The following is a 15,461-nucleotide window of genomic DNA, read 5'->3' as shown; positions in this document are numbered from 1 at the left end:
TGAGTGTTGCTCCAAGCACTATCGTTGCTGATTTGATTTGATGCAAACAACTTATTTCACTGTATATTTCAATGTACGTGTGACAAATAAAGCTAATTTTAAAAGTAACAAACATGAAACACAATTCACATGGACGAATCCCAGCCTAGTGCACTTCTATTAATTATTATTTCTTTTTCCAGTGAATGAAAGGAAGTACAGCTTTGGGCTACTCCTCTGAAAATGATAAGAATGTGCCTTAATTATCAACTTCAGCCCAAGCCGGGCCCTGACAGTCTTCTGTTTGAACTGATAGCATGCCATTATAGATACCGCCTCTGTGTTTAGGATAGGGCTAGCTCAGGGCAGAGCCGCAGGCAGCACTCATGCAACACCACACTTCCATCTCTTTGCACAGGATATAGAATATTAGGCTTTCATAATTAGTAATCTGTGGTAATTGCTTCCAAAAAGCAGTACGGAAGTTTTAGAATTTTTCCCTGTGGTTTTTAAATTCTCTTTCAAAACCAAAATCCATTCTCTCTTTAGTACAATAAAACTAATCCTGCTTCATTTGACAGATGACCATCATAGAAGATACGTCAATTCTTCCTTTCAGCTCCAGAAAACTGCACAATTCTTCCTCTTCATGTAGTTAGAAATGCATCCCACAACGCCAAAGGCTGATTGGCACCACAGTTGGTTTTGATTTAGAAAGTTCTCGAACAGTTTCTTTTCTGAGGGTTTAAAACCTTAATCTTGACTGACACTTTTGTGCACTCCCAAGGGTTCTAGAGGTGTTATTTTTCCAGATAATATTAAACCATGGCCCCCTCCTATCTCCCACTAAGATGTTCTTCTTCTCCTTCTCCATAGAAACCACAGAAAAACTACAGCACAGAAACAGGTCTTTTGGCCCTGCCGAACCATTTTCTGCCTAGTCCCACTGACCTGCACATGGACCATATCCCTCCATACACCTCCCATCCATGTATCTGTCCAATTTTTTCTTAAATGTTAAAAAAGAACCCGCATTTACCACCTCGTCTGGCAGCTCATTCCACACTCCCACCACTCTCCGTGAAGAAGCCCCTGCTAATGTTCCCTTTAAACTTTTCCCCCTTCACCCTTAACCCATGTCCTCTGGTTTCGTCTTGTTTTATGGCGGTTGGCACCCAGCTTAATGGTGCATTACCGCCACTTTCTGCTCCGGAGTGTGCAACAGACTTACATTCTCAATCCCTTCATCCAATCACACACACACACACCCTACCCTACACTTTATCCTCCCACTTTGGCCATCCTAGTACCCTATCCCTGCTTATCCATCATATCCTGTTTAAGGTTCGTCATCATCATCGATGAGGACCTCGACACCATTAGTATTTTTTACGAGGTCGAGTTGCTAGCTCGACACTCAACCTGGCACGGATGGAAAGCGTGCCTGGGAGCAGCTCGACTGGATTTGAACTCGGGAACCTTTGCTCCTGGAGTCCGGCGCTGATGTCACTGCGCCACCAGCCAGCTTTTATGGTACCGAGACTAGCGTGTGATTTGGATTTAAGTGAGGGAGAGTTGTGCAGCGTCAGCCTCACTCTCTCTTCCCAATTCCCATCTGGATCCAGTGGCAAGACAAGAGTTGAGATGACTGAAGATGGGACTAGGCGCAGTGGATGACCAGAACATCTTCTGTGTCTTGTTGTGCTCTATGCATTCCACGATGCTTGCAGAGACTGCCTTCTTGACCGTTGGAACTTCCGTTGGTCTCGTCCGCTCAATCCGCCGGAGTCTGTCTTCACATGCTGGGATAGACAACTCCCTATCTCACCGAGGGTTTGAGACCTGCCGGCTACCCTCACCTGGTTTAGCCGGCTTGTTGAAGCCGTTGCCCGGGGTGTGGCCGCTGTCGGATGCAAACAGCTCCAGGGAGCCACAGATGAGAGCTGAGTGCCAGGTGGGGACCAAAGGTGGACAAACTGCCCTGAAAACGATGCGACATGTTACCCCACCAGAGGTGCCACCCCTCCCTGACACCCCATATATCCTATAAAAAAAAACCCTGTACCCCTTAAGAAAGCTAAAAATACCCTGACCTGTGCTCTCTCACCCATGCACAGCAACCCTTTTAATGTGAATTCCTGCACCCCCAATTCCCTTAGATTAATTCTCATCATCTCTCTCTTTATCCCATACTTCCTGCAACTCAGAACTACATGTTCTACTGACTCCTTTTCCTGACATTCCTCACACAATCCTGTCTGGTGTTTCCCTATCATTTTCAATGTTTTGTTTAATGCACAGTGCCCCAGCCTCAACCTAGTCCACAGTTTCCTCTCTTCTGCATCCACTACCTACCCTGGTACCTGCAACACTTTTTTGTATTTGATATAAATACCTCCCTTTCCCCTCCCTGTCCCATCTTTCTTGCCACATTTGGTTGATTTTTTTCCCAGATTACACACTTAACTTCTGCTTTACTGATACTAATGTGCAATTCTACATTTTCTTTAATACCCTCTTTGCCAACTCATCCACCCTCTCATTCCCCTTCACCCCTACATGTGCTGGAACCCATAGAAATTTTACCTGACCTCCCTGATTTGCAATTCTTGTGACTGACTGAAGGACTTCATAAAGTACATCTTGCCAACTGTTTGAGTGAAAAGACCTTAAACTTGCTAGAACTGAGGATGAATCTGAGCATATCAACACTTTTGACTTGTCTAGCTGTCTCCACCCATTGCAACGCAACCAACACTGCCAGCATCTCCACTGTATTCACCCCTAACTTATTAGATGTCCTTCTGCTGATTCCAATTTCTTTTGCTGGTGTAGCACCCCAAACCCTGTCACTCCTGTTTCAGGTTCCTTCGCACCATCCATATAAATATGAGTATAATCACTATACTTTTCCATCACATGACAGTTAAATGTACTTACCAAATCAATTTTATATTTTCCTTTCCTTTTTGCCTCTGACAAATGCCAGTCTATGTCGGGCCATACAAGCTTCCAAGGAGCTACAACCGGATAAAGTACTGAAGGACTTATCCTTAGATCAAACACTCCACATTCTTTAACAATACCATTCCCCACCCAACTAAAGTTATCCCTCTGAAACCTCCCATTTTCCCAGCACTCCTGCAACACTCCTTTTGCAGGGTGAGAATCATTGTGCCCCAACAAATTAGCCCAGTAGTTTGCCATCCAGTTGCATCCTTCTTAGTTCCAAAGGCATTACTTCCATTTCTACCTGTACGGCTGATACTAATGATGTTTTAAAAGCCCCACTGCACACTCCCAAAGCCTGAGCCTGAATCACATCCAGTTTCCTTATAAGAGACCTAGCTGCTGATCCATATGCTATATTTCCATAGTCCAACACAGATCTTACTAAAGCCACATACATTCTCTTCAACGCTGAACAACCTGCTCCCTATTCCCTACCAGTCAAACATCTCATCACATTTATTACTTTTTTACATTTCTCCTCAACTTTCCTGATATGGTCTGCCCATGTTAATCGTGAATCAAATATAAATCCCAGAAATTTAAACGATCCAGCCCTTTCTAATTCAATCCCATACATCCTAACTTCTTCCCTACCTCAATTCTTTTCCTGGTGAAATATGCAGTTTGAGTTTTTTCTACTGAAAATCTACATCCCCAATCATAACCCCACTCCATCAATTGCTCCTGGTAGTTTCCTGATTATATGCTCCATGTTCCTGCCTCTTTTCCACAAGGCCCCATCATCTGTAAACAGTGACCTACCTATATCCACTGGTATCTTTGTGAAGACATCACTGATCATAATGATGAAAAGTAACGGGCTAATCACACTACCTTGAGGTGTGCCATTTCCCACTATGTACTGTTTTGATCATTCTGATCCAATCCAAACTTGAATTTTTCTACTAAACAAAAAAACTTTAATCCAATTAAAAACTTTCCCACCAACCCCCATTTTGTGCAGTTTAATTAACAATCCTTCCTTCCACATCATATCATAGGCTTTTTTCAATGTCAAAAAACACTGCAACTACTGACTCTTAATTTGCCTGGGCCCTTCTTATTTCAGTCTCATCACTGAGTCCATGGAATTCCTTCCCTTCCTAAAACCATTAAGATGTTACAGAACTAATAACTCCATTCAAAGAAATGCACAGGAGTTCCTTCCATCATTCAGTAATATATTCCTCTACTTCATCATTGATAATATCTGGTTTCTATTTCATAGACATATGTGAGCACTTGCTTCAGACAAAATGGTTTTCACAATTACTACATTACAATGATTATACTTCAAAAAATACCAAATCATTTTGGGACAGGTTATAATGTTTAAATTCCTTCAATAGTGCAATTTCCTTCTTTAAAAAGTGCAATCAAGATGAGATATTTCACCTCCACCTAGTGTGTTTGAGGTCTCTGATATTAATACAGAATGTCACACCTTCAAAACATACCCAACTGAGTTTCAAAATCATTTTCCCATGTAAACTACATAGTATAACCTCCTTCTTCTACATTATTTCATTTAATATTGCCCCTTTTCAAGTAAATACCTAATTCTCTCAAATAAAGCTTTGATGATAGCTCTTCTGAGCACCCAGTGCTAACAACTAACACATAGCTATGTGTCAGCATTTTTTTTAATACATGCAGGTAATGAGCAAGGATCAGAAAAAAAACATATAAAGACTAATTCAATAACAGATTGCCTTTGCTATGCAACAGTAACAATACATCAAAAGCAATTCAATACTTTGAAGATTAAATGTTTTGCTGCTTTTAAGTGCCAAAGGCCTCACAAGAGAGTTAAGGCAGAGTCTGGGGGTGTTTTTTTAAAAAATCTTGTTCATCTTATCTTGTTGGTTTTGGCTGATCTTGTGGGTTTAGTATAAATTATCTCACGTTGTGTCATCTTTACAGCTGCACGAAATAATGTTATGGGGTGGGGGGGGGTCATGGAAAAATCTGTTGTTTATCCCTGTTCTTGTTGAGATTATCGTAAAAGGTATATATCAGAAAGAAATATTGTTGATTTGACATTGACTGTAAAAGCTGGGCCATTAATTCCATCTGTGATGGTTTGCCCACATCTTCAAAATTGGAAAACTGCTAGCAGAATCACACAAAGGATAAGAAATCAAAGTGCAGGTATTCGTCCTCCGTCATCTATATTGGAACACACTCAGCAGCCATTCTATTAGACATCTCCTGGCCACTGAGTGTACGTACCTTGTAATCTGCATCTAAAATTCAACACCATTGAAACCAAGAGAATGGAATTTCTGAATTGGGGCTGGTGGTGTAGTGGTATCCACTGGACTTCGGGGCGAGTAGTCCCGGGTCTGAATCCAGCCAGCTCCTTGCATGCCTTCTATCTGCGCTGGGCTGAGCGTCAAGCTAGCAACTCGGCTTTGTAAAGCATATGCTAAAGAAACAGCAAGGTTGCTACCCGATCTGTCAGAGGGCGCAGGAAGAACATTAATAAGTACACTAACATACATGACCATGGCTAGGTGTGTAGCTGAAGCCTGAAGTAGGGAACATAAAGACGTGAGCAGCTGAAGCCTGCAGCTTGGAATGAGGATACGTTTACGGCTGGTGCTAAGGACTGGATGCATGGCAAAGCAAAGCTTTGGGAATAGGCTCGGGCTGGAAGCTGACAAACCAGCATAGCTGGGAGGATGGGTGAATGGGGTAAGTGATACAGTGTATGGATGTGCATGTGTCTGCATGGGCTTAGAGGCCAAGTTAACACTGACTTATTCACTGAAACACATAACAGAATGAGTCTTACACCAACCACAAGAAAAATGACTCATCAACTTGCCCTATGACAGTAAAGTTTCATGGCCAGGCCCTGGAAAAAGTGGACCAATTTGTTTATTGTGAGAGTTTCTTCTTAGTGAAGGCAGACTTTGACTTCAAATGCACCAGCACAACCTTTGGCTCATTTGAGGAAAGTGGTATCTGAAGTTCAAGACCTGAGGTATAGAGTATGACTTATGGTGCACCTACAGCGGTGATTCCTGCCCTGCTAAATGCTTCTGAGACCTGGACTACCTACGGGGATACCTCAAGGCACTGGAGAAAGAAGCGTACAAACATTGACTTTGCAAAATCCTCCAAATATTTTGCAAGGATAAGCGAACCATTGTCAGTGTCTTTTTCCAGGCCAATATCCAGAGCACTGAGGACCTGGTTTTATCAGTTTGTTATGTTGGACAGGCCACATCTATTGCACGTCAGACACTCTATTCAACCCCCACATTCTGGCTCCCGTTTTGGTCCTTCTCCCTCCTCAACTGTCCTTCACCTTCTTCTGGTGCTCCTCCATCTTGCCTTACTCCCATGGCCCTCTGTCTTCTCCTATCAGATTTCTCCTTTTTCAGACCTTTACCGTGTCCACCTAACACTTCCCAGCTACTCACTTCATCACCCCTCCCCACCAACTTTCCCCTCAACTGCTAACTTGCACTCCCTGCCCTCTCATTCTGGCTTCTTCCCCCTTTCTTTCCAGTCCTGATGAAGGGTCTCTGCTGGAAACATTGACTCTTTATTCCTGACCTGCTGAGTTCCTCCAGCATTTTGTGTGTGTTGCTCTATTCAATCCCTGTCATAGGAAGAGATTATCAGGCAGACAGAAGAAAACAATCAAGGTTGAGCTCAAACCCTTCATAAAGAAATGCAATATCTCTCCTGATTCCTTAGAATCTTTGGGCCACTACCATTTAAAGTAGAGAAAGTTTATTCAGTAAGTCGGTGCATCAGCAGCACACTTCGAAGCTGCGAATTGAGTGCACCATCCCACAAAGCACCCACCCACCAGTTCCATCAAGCATTTCCTATCCTATCTGCAGAAAAATCTTTGGTTCTGTAAGGGCTTATTACTCATCTCAGAACTCAATGAAACAGTCATCTCTAATCCCAATGGACCATCCAACAAGACAAAGATTCAAAGTCCATTTATTATCAAAGTACATATACATCCCTGAGATTCATGTTCCAACAGACAGCCAGAGAATAAAGAAACACCATGGAACCTGTTCAAAGAAACCATCAAAAACCCAAGCACAAAAAGAGAACAAATTGTACAGACAGCAAAAAAAAGAGATAATGACCAAGAGCTAATTTCGGTCCCCAAATACTTCCAAGGAACCTAATTGATACTGTGGCATTTTTCTGTTCTACTTGTGAATGTCTGCAAGAAAATTAATCTCAAGGTAGTACCTATATATGGTGATATATATGTACTTTGACAATAAATTTATTTTGAACTTTGAATTAGTCATGCAAGTACCTTGCAACTGAAATGCAGTTTCTTTGTCAAACACCTGAAGTATTTAAAAATAAATATAGCACAGTTAAGGGCACAGCACGGTATTGAGTGCAGTTAAAATATCAGATTGTCTAAGTTTGACTGATGTGCAATCCTGGGTAAAGCATTGTATAACATCAGCATAACATAACCTAATTCTTCCATACATCTGATGTACTTGTTTACCACCCAGAAAGTTAACTCTGCAACCACAGATTTTATTTTTAGGAGACACCTTCCTCTCATCTTTTCTATCATGTGAACCACAAGATTTAAGGGTTCTGTCTTGCTAAATGTCACTGATTAGTGAGTAACACAGAAGAAGTAAAACACAGAGGACTAATCAAAGTTCGAATTTATTATTGAAGTGTAGACATGTCACAGTATACTACCCTGAGATTCATTTCTTGCAGGTATTCAAAGAACAAAGGAACAATGAAAAACTGCATACAAAGACTGTAAAACAATCAATGTGCTAAAGAAAACAACTGTGAAAATACAAAAGTAAAGTAAATAAACAATACTGAGAACATGAGTTGTAGAGTCCTTGAAAGTGAGCCCATAGGAAGTGGAATCAGTTTAGAGTTGAGGTAAGTCAGGTTATCCACACTGATTCAGGAGCCTGATGGTTGAAGGGTAATAATGTTTCCTGACCCTGGCGGTGCGGGACCCAAGGCTCCTGCACCTCCTTCTCAATGGCAACAGTGAGAAGAGAGCATGGCATGGATGGTGGTGGGCCCTTGATGATGACTATATATAATTACTCTGATGCAGTGCACTGGATGTCAATCCTGTCTCCCATATCAAACAGAATTTATTTTCAGAAGGCAGCATTTAAATATTTATGATGTGCAAAGGATAGCCAACCCAAATGGAATTACGCTTCTCTTTCTTCAAATGCTGAAAACTTGATGTGTCAAAAATTTTCAACACCTTTACTTAATTTACAGATAATAAATAGGGCCAAATCAAGGTCATTTGGCTGGAGGACAACTGTGGTCAGAGAATCTGGGTTAATACTTCAGGTCACTAAACTTTAGCATCAAGCTAACACAACGCCATTACAGAGTTCAAGTTCAATTTTAGCACAGTTCTGTACGGAGTCTCTGTACGTCTTCCCTATGGAATACGTGGACTTTCCCCAGGTGCTCCAGTTTCTTCCCACGGTCCAAAGACATACTAGGTAGGTTAACTGGTCATTGTAAATTGTCCTATGTTTATTTTAGGGTTATTTGGGTTTGTGGGGTTGCATGGCTTTAAGGGCAAGAAGGGCCTACTCCCAGGTGAACTGGGCCCAGGCTTTATAAAAAGCATGGAGCGCAAAAATTTGGAGAACTTGATAATGTGATAAAGCTATAATGTGTCCATTTATGAATACAGCACATAAGGAAGAATATGAAGGTTGGATTGACAACAAAGGGACACAAATTTAATTGGACTAAAGATGCGAAATAAAGTTAAGATTTATTTCTCATCTTTTCTTACCATGACGAAGGAAACCATGAAGCCCACTGTGTCAATGCAAGCTCTCAGAACATGACCCCAGTCCCATTTCACACCCTCTACTATCTATTTTCTCTACACTTGTATCAACTCCCTCCCTCCCTCCTTGCCTCCATCCACCTACATTTGGAACTCATCAATGCATGTAGTGGTGGATACAGAGGCAAAAGCAGCTTTGATAGAATGTTAGATAATTACTTGAAAGAGGAAATGTAGTTTAGGAAAAAGAGTACAGGAAAGAACTAACTAGATTATTAATTAGAAGAACTATCATTATCCTTTCTCTGTCCAACTTCAAGATCTGTGTGTGCTTTATACTTGTTAAGCCTTAAGCAACAAACTATAGTATTAACTCACACCATCAAAAACATGTACATGAAGTACTGCCTCTAGAAGGCATCATCTACCTCAAAGATCTCCACCATCCAGGTCGTGCTGTCTTCTCACTACAAACATCGGGCAAGACTTGTTCCACCAGGTTCAACAACAGCAACTTCCCTTTAACCATTTGATTCTTGAGTACCGCCACCACATTATAGTAATAACTTTGCACTCCAATGGACCATGTTTTTTTTCCGTTCCAATTGCATTCTTTCTTGTTTAATTTTGTGTAATTGTTTTGTGAATGCAGTGGGCCTGTGATGCTGCTGCAAAGTAAATTTTCCTTTGCATCTGTGAACATGTGTACATGACAATAAACTCAAGTTTAGGTTTGTAACCTGGAGTACATAACCTTAATAAGGTTCATGCATGGTGACATACATGTACTTTGATAATAAATTTACTTTGAACCTTGTAATCCAGACTTACCGCTTCTCAATAGCGCGGAGAAAATCCTCAAACTGACGGAATGGTGTGCCTTCTCCCCAAATACCTAAACGGCACATATAAGCCATGTTCTTTGGCTCTGAGGCACCTTCACATAATGGAAAAAAAGAACAATGGTTAGTAGAAACATTTTTATTACTATTATTGCAAATTTATGTGATAATTTTATTAATACAGAGAAGAGAAAGGACTTCTTTAGTTAGGGGATGGTGAATCTGTGGAAGTCAAGTCATTGGGTGTATTTAAAGCAGAGGTGGCTAGGTTCTCGATTAGTAAACGCATCAAAGGTTATGAGGAGAAGGCAGAAGCACAGGGTTGAGAGGGAAAATAAATCAAATAGCAATGTAGACTCGATGGGCTGAATGGCCTAACCCATGGATAACACAGAAAGTAAGTGACAGTCACTCTTCTGTAGTATATAGAGTAGGACTCCAAAGTATAGGCTAAGCAAATGGGGGAAAATTGGATAAATAAAAAAAAGAATTCAGGCAGCGTACTCTGTTAGTGGTGGAAGTGAATTTCTGAAACTATCCACTAGTTTTATTTACTATTTAAGGCAGTGCCAGTGTTTTAAATATATTAAAAAAACCTTATATTCTAGTCCCAAAAATCACTCAGGTGACTTAAAACTGACTTTTTACAGTATCCAAGACAGAGACTAAAATTTTCTTTCATTCCCTTAATGAGCTTACATTTATATTACACCAAAGTTAGGATATGATTTAAACAGAACTTGCAATACATTCAAATCTTGGGTTTACTGGTTATGCCCACAAGAAAATGAACCTCAGTGCTGACCATTTCCCTGATCCCTGCAAACAGCTGGGAAAGTGTAATCCGAGTAGTACTAAAAATGAATTCAAATGCAAAGTTGCAGAAATAAAAGGCCAAGAGACTAACCCAGCTCATAATTCATCCTTAAGAATTATTTTATAACATGCAATAAAAGACAATTTTTTATTCTGTTAATGATAAATAGGTATAGGTACGCACAGCACCAGTTCTGTTTAACATGAGTGGTAGATCACTCCCTTGCTTCAGTGAGAATGAATCCCGGAGTTTGCTTACATTGATCTATTTTTTTCCCTGAGAGAAGACATTTAATAAAATGATACACTGCATAGTTTGATGTAATATAACTTGACTATTTGCTTTATTCTTTAAAATTTTTTTTTAACAACTTGTTACAACATCTGCTGTAGACATAATTCATGCATTGTATTTACTCTGTACAATGGATGCCTTGATTACTGAATTAGCCAACAACTTGATTCAAGTTCACAGCTGCAGTACCCTCAGGCTGCCTACATAAAAAGAATCCTTTTCTGCCTGATAAAGAGTACTAATTCTCTGGTTTTCACTTATTTCAGAGGAAATAATTTTTTACAGCCCAAATGTTATAAGTAGTAAACCATAAATCATAATTTTTTCAATAGCAGAGTCAAAATATTATTAATTCAATTGCCAATTCCTATAAAAATACTGAATATTAGCTAGACACAAATTACATGGTGTCATATCTGCTACAATAAATTAATTTAGTAAACTTTCATTTTACTCTGCAGCCAGTAAAAAATATAGAAGTTCCCACTGCAGCCAAATGCTGTTCGATGTTGGTGTGCAATTCCCTAGTTTTTTATTGTCATTATGGGATTATTACCATGAAGCAACTTTTGAAGATTAATGAGCACGTCAAATTCAAGGATAAAATAATTCTTTTAGAAAAGAGAGGGTCACTCTTGGTACAGGTGGCGTCACAGTGTCTTAATGTGTAAACATTAAACCCTGCTGGCTACGGTCACCGATTCCACATAGAACTGTTGCTTATTATCATTCAGAACAAAGCTAGATCCAGATTATGCTTTTGGCCTCCACTGACTAACTAATGGGGGCTGAATCTGATACCACAGACTGATCCTGTCGGGATTAATTAGCGTTACACTATGGGAAACAGCTTCCCAGACTCTGTGACAGGTCAAACCAGATGTTGGATCTAAAACCATATTTACAAACGTTTGTACCTCAACAGGGATTTGGGGCTGTAGATTAGGAGATAAAATAGAAATTACTTTTAAAGAATTGCTTTATATCAATGATTACAATTATCTGTGTATTAATAATTAAAATTTTAAAAAAATTGTTAACTAGTTTTTCCAATTGTAGAGATTTCAAAAACTTCTAAATATTAAAGGTATTTCACAACTATAAGTTAGCTGTGACAAAAGCCAAAACTTCATCGACTGTTTTGTATCCAGTGCAAGTCTGTCAAGGTGATTCAAGTGCCACGTCACCATTCGAATGTCTAGAATGCTAGCCCTTAATGTGTAGATCAGCTAAATGCAGGGAATGTTGAAGCAATTCTCTAGTAGCATAGAGTTCAAAATATTAATTATAATATTATATTCCATTTAGTGTCTATCACATCAAATCAGTTTGTGAGGAATATACTGGTACCTGTTGCACTGGCATAAACGACTCTTGCGTATGGAAGTCTGTTTTGAAGCTCCAGGACAGCCAGACCTGTTTTTGTGGACTTGGTACTGCCATTCAAACAGACATTTTTTGCTTTGTGACATTCGTCAAATACGATCTAAGACACAATACTGTCAAGGAAACTCCAAAAATTCCTGTAAGGTTGTTCTTTCATGATCAAACACACATATGGAAACGCCATTTGTACCTGGTTACAAACTTTACACAACAGAACGTTTCAGTAAGTAAATCTGAACTGCACTGATTAACATTATATATGAGTCAATCAATTCTGCACACAAACACCAACAGGGCGGCACGGTAATGTAACGGTTAGCCTCATCGCTTTATAGCGCCAGATGATCACCAGTTAGGGTTCAATTCCTCCTGCTAAATCTAAGGTGTTTGTATGTTCTCCCAGTGACCGTGTGGAGAACGTACATAGATTTCAGTGTGGGGATACTTCATTACACAGAGAGCAGCTTTTCAGCTGATCTACTAACTTCCCAGCAAAAAAATTAGGATGGTCAATTAATGGCTTTAAACAATGCTTGTGAATAATTACAATCAATCATAAAGGATACAACTCCATCAAAGTGTTCTCCACACCAATCCAGAATCTGCTTTAGCCTTGTTCTATGTTGGCCACCAGCTTGACTTTCACCAATTAGTGCCGAGTAGGTTGCAAACAAAACACCTTCTGAAGTAGCTGTATCACCATACTTTATCTGTATCAATTAAAGGGGACTCTGATGCAGGTTACCAATTAGAAAACACAGTGACATACATGTAAGTCACAATAATAATGTTCAAAGGATGAGGGAGAAAAGGCAAGGAGTTAAAGCATTCCTGGCTACTCTTCTTCACCCACTGGTGTCAGGCCCAGCACAGTAACTTCCTTCTCATTCAGTCAAAAGGCATTTCCCAGTTAATTTTAAACTTACCCTACCTGTCAGATTGCTGACAGGATCATTTTGGCTTCCCGTCTTACACTCTCCCCAATTTAACCTTTTTCTCTTAGAGTGAAACCAGATATAAAGTCAACATAGCCTTCATATTAATCTTATTAGTTCCACATCTTTTTTGGGTCGGGTTAAATTCCTCAGTCTGTGTGTCAAGGTGAACAATGGAGAAAAAGACAACCTGACAAAAATACTTTACGTTCACAATGAAACACCTCACACTACCTCCAATTATCATAAACTTTTTTCATTTTCACTAATTATACACAAATAGAAAATTATAATCTAAAATACCAACATTACCCTGCATACCTTGTTGAGAGCATGCACTGGAATTTTTGCAGCGATATCTCTAAGATCACGTTCAGCATCATATTTCAGATCATTGGAGACACTGAACCTATAACATGATAACATTGAACTTGATTAACACTGAGTTTACTTTGTAGTTCAATAGTACTATATAATTAGAATTTTTTGCAAATTACATTTTGTTAATTAGCATTCTATTTCCTTATACTCATGACAGTAATAGGCATTAAACAGAGGAAGATGAAAGCATTGCTCTGACTCTAAGCCTGCTTCACCATTCAGTTAGAATCACATAAGATCAGAGAACATCCCTGATCTCCCCAAAACATCCAGACTTCACATCAAAATAGTTGTATGATGAGATAGTGATTTTAATGCAAATTTAAAAAATTACAGAAGTCAAATTCCTTACTTTTTTATGCTGTTGTTACTTCACACTTACCACAATGATTTCTTTCTGCCCCTTATGTAATTTTCATAAATGATGCCAGCCACAGTTCTTCCTTTTCCGACACCAGCCCCATCACCAATAAGAAACCCTGCACGATGGTTATTTTCCAACAAGATTTCATGTTGCTAAAAAGATGTCAAAGAAATAGAATTTTTCCTTTGCACAGAAAAACCCCTAATGATAAATATACAAAATAGTCCATATCTACATACATAAATAATTCTAATAATTCTTGATTTGCCATAAGCAGATTTATGAATTTAATATATACTGTTAGGATAGAAGGATCCTGCAACCTAGGGTAGGAAAAAAATTCAATTACATTGCTACAATGGCTTTTGGTATAAAGCAGCTAGAGCTACATACATAAGTATCTGGCCTGGCTTGGCTACAATAGGAAAACTTTAGAGGTACATGGGCCAAATGCAGGCAAATAGGAATAGCCTAGATAAACAGCTTGGTCGACATGGACATATAACATTATGAATCCTTATGACCTTTCAGAGTTGAATCACCTGGCAAGACTAAAACGAGTGTTTTTGGTCCAGGAGTTCCCAACCTGAGGTCCATGGACGCCTCGGCTAATGGTAGGGATCCAATGTATAAAAATGGATGGGAATCCCCGCCTTAACTATTAGGTCACCAACTTGAATCAATGCCATTGAAAATGATACAAAAAAATAATTACCTTTTCATAGTAAGGACTCATAAATGCTGCATTTGAAGGAGGTAGCTGTCAAAATTACTGAAGTAATATAAGGCATCAGCATGGTTGTGTAGTAGTTAGCACAATGCTATTACAGTGCCAGCGACCCAGGTTCAACTCCACCACTGTCTGTAAGGAATTTGTACATTCTTCCTGTGGCTGTATAGATTTCCTCCCATATTTACAAAGGCGTATGGGTTAGTAGGGTAATTGATCACATAGGTGTAACTGGGCGGCTTAGACTCTTTGGGCCAAAAGGGCCTACTGTCGTGCTGTATCTCTATATTTTAAAACAGTGCAAACTTTCAACGAAAAGTAAATCACATCACATAGGGCGACTGGTTGATGCAGTTTTTTTTGCCGGACTCTATACAATATTTTAACTTACATCAAACTAAACTCACAGGATCAGTAACATTAATTTAACTCTATTGTGGACATTGCAGCAAAGAGGTCAATCAACCTATCAGATTAGTGACTGCATTCAGTGTAAATAAGAATTCTACACATCCACAAACACACGGTAGGTGATATCAACAAAGTGCTTCATTGATTTTATTGCCTGCTGTTTTGAATCCTTTTTGGCCAGTGTTGTTCAGAACAAATTCCAGACACCCAACAAATTTTGGTTTGCATGTTCATCTAAGTAAACTTTTGTATCATGCTTTCTGACCTAATATTTAGAGATAACAAAGTACAGGTTGAGAACACTTTATCTGAAATGCTTGAGGCCAAAAGTGTTTCAGATTTTGGAAGATCTAACGAGATAGCTTTCCAACTCTGAATTTATATACAATTTTGAACTACAATGTTGGAAAGTGTATAGTCATGTACTTTGGTGGAAGAAATAAATAGGCAGACCATTATTTAGATGGGGAGAGAATTCAAAATGCAGAGATGCAAAGGGATTTGGGAGTC

At 39.4% G+C, this 15,461-nt stretch overlaps 1 protein-coding gene across 4 annotated transcripts in view; it reads right to left on the bottom strand.

Moving 5' to 3' along the window:
• LOC134337415 (protein strawberry notch homolog 2-like) overlaps positions 1-15,461 on the bottom strand; it is a 186,344-nt gene that overhangs the window by 59,413 nt on the left and 111,470 nt on the right. For all 4 annotated transcript variants that reach the window (XM_063032390.1, XM_063032393.1, XM_063032391.1 and 1 more), the window contains 5 exons: positions 13,829-13,962; positions 13,387-13,474; positions 12,697-12,840; positions 12,095-12,230; positions 9,623-9,728 (listed from right to left, as the gene is read on the bottom strand). In XM_063032390.1, coding sequence (XP_062888460.1) covers positions 9,623-9,728; positions 12,095-12,230; positions 12,697-12,840; positions 13,387-13,474; positions 13,829-13,962 — 608 coding nt within the window. The remainder of the gene's footprint in view (positions 1-9,622; positions 9,729-12,094; positions 12,231-12,696; positions 12,841-13,386; positions 13,475-13,828; positions 13,963-15,461) is intronic.

Source organism: Mobula hypostoma, chromosome 24 (genome assembly GCF_963921235.1).
Source record: "Mobula hypostoma chromosome 24, sMobHyp1.1, whole genome shotgun sequence".
NCBI lineage: Eukaryota > Metazoa > Chordata > Chondrichthyes > Myliobatiformes > Myliobatidae > Mobula > Mobula hypostoma.
Note: the sequence above shows the minus strand (reverse complement) of the source record. Positions and strands in the feature narration are given on the sequence as shown.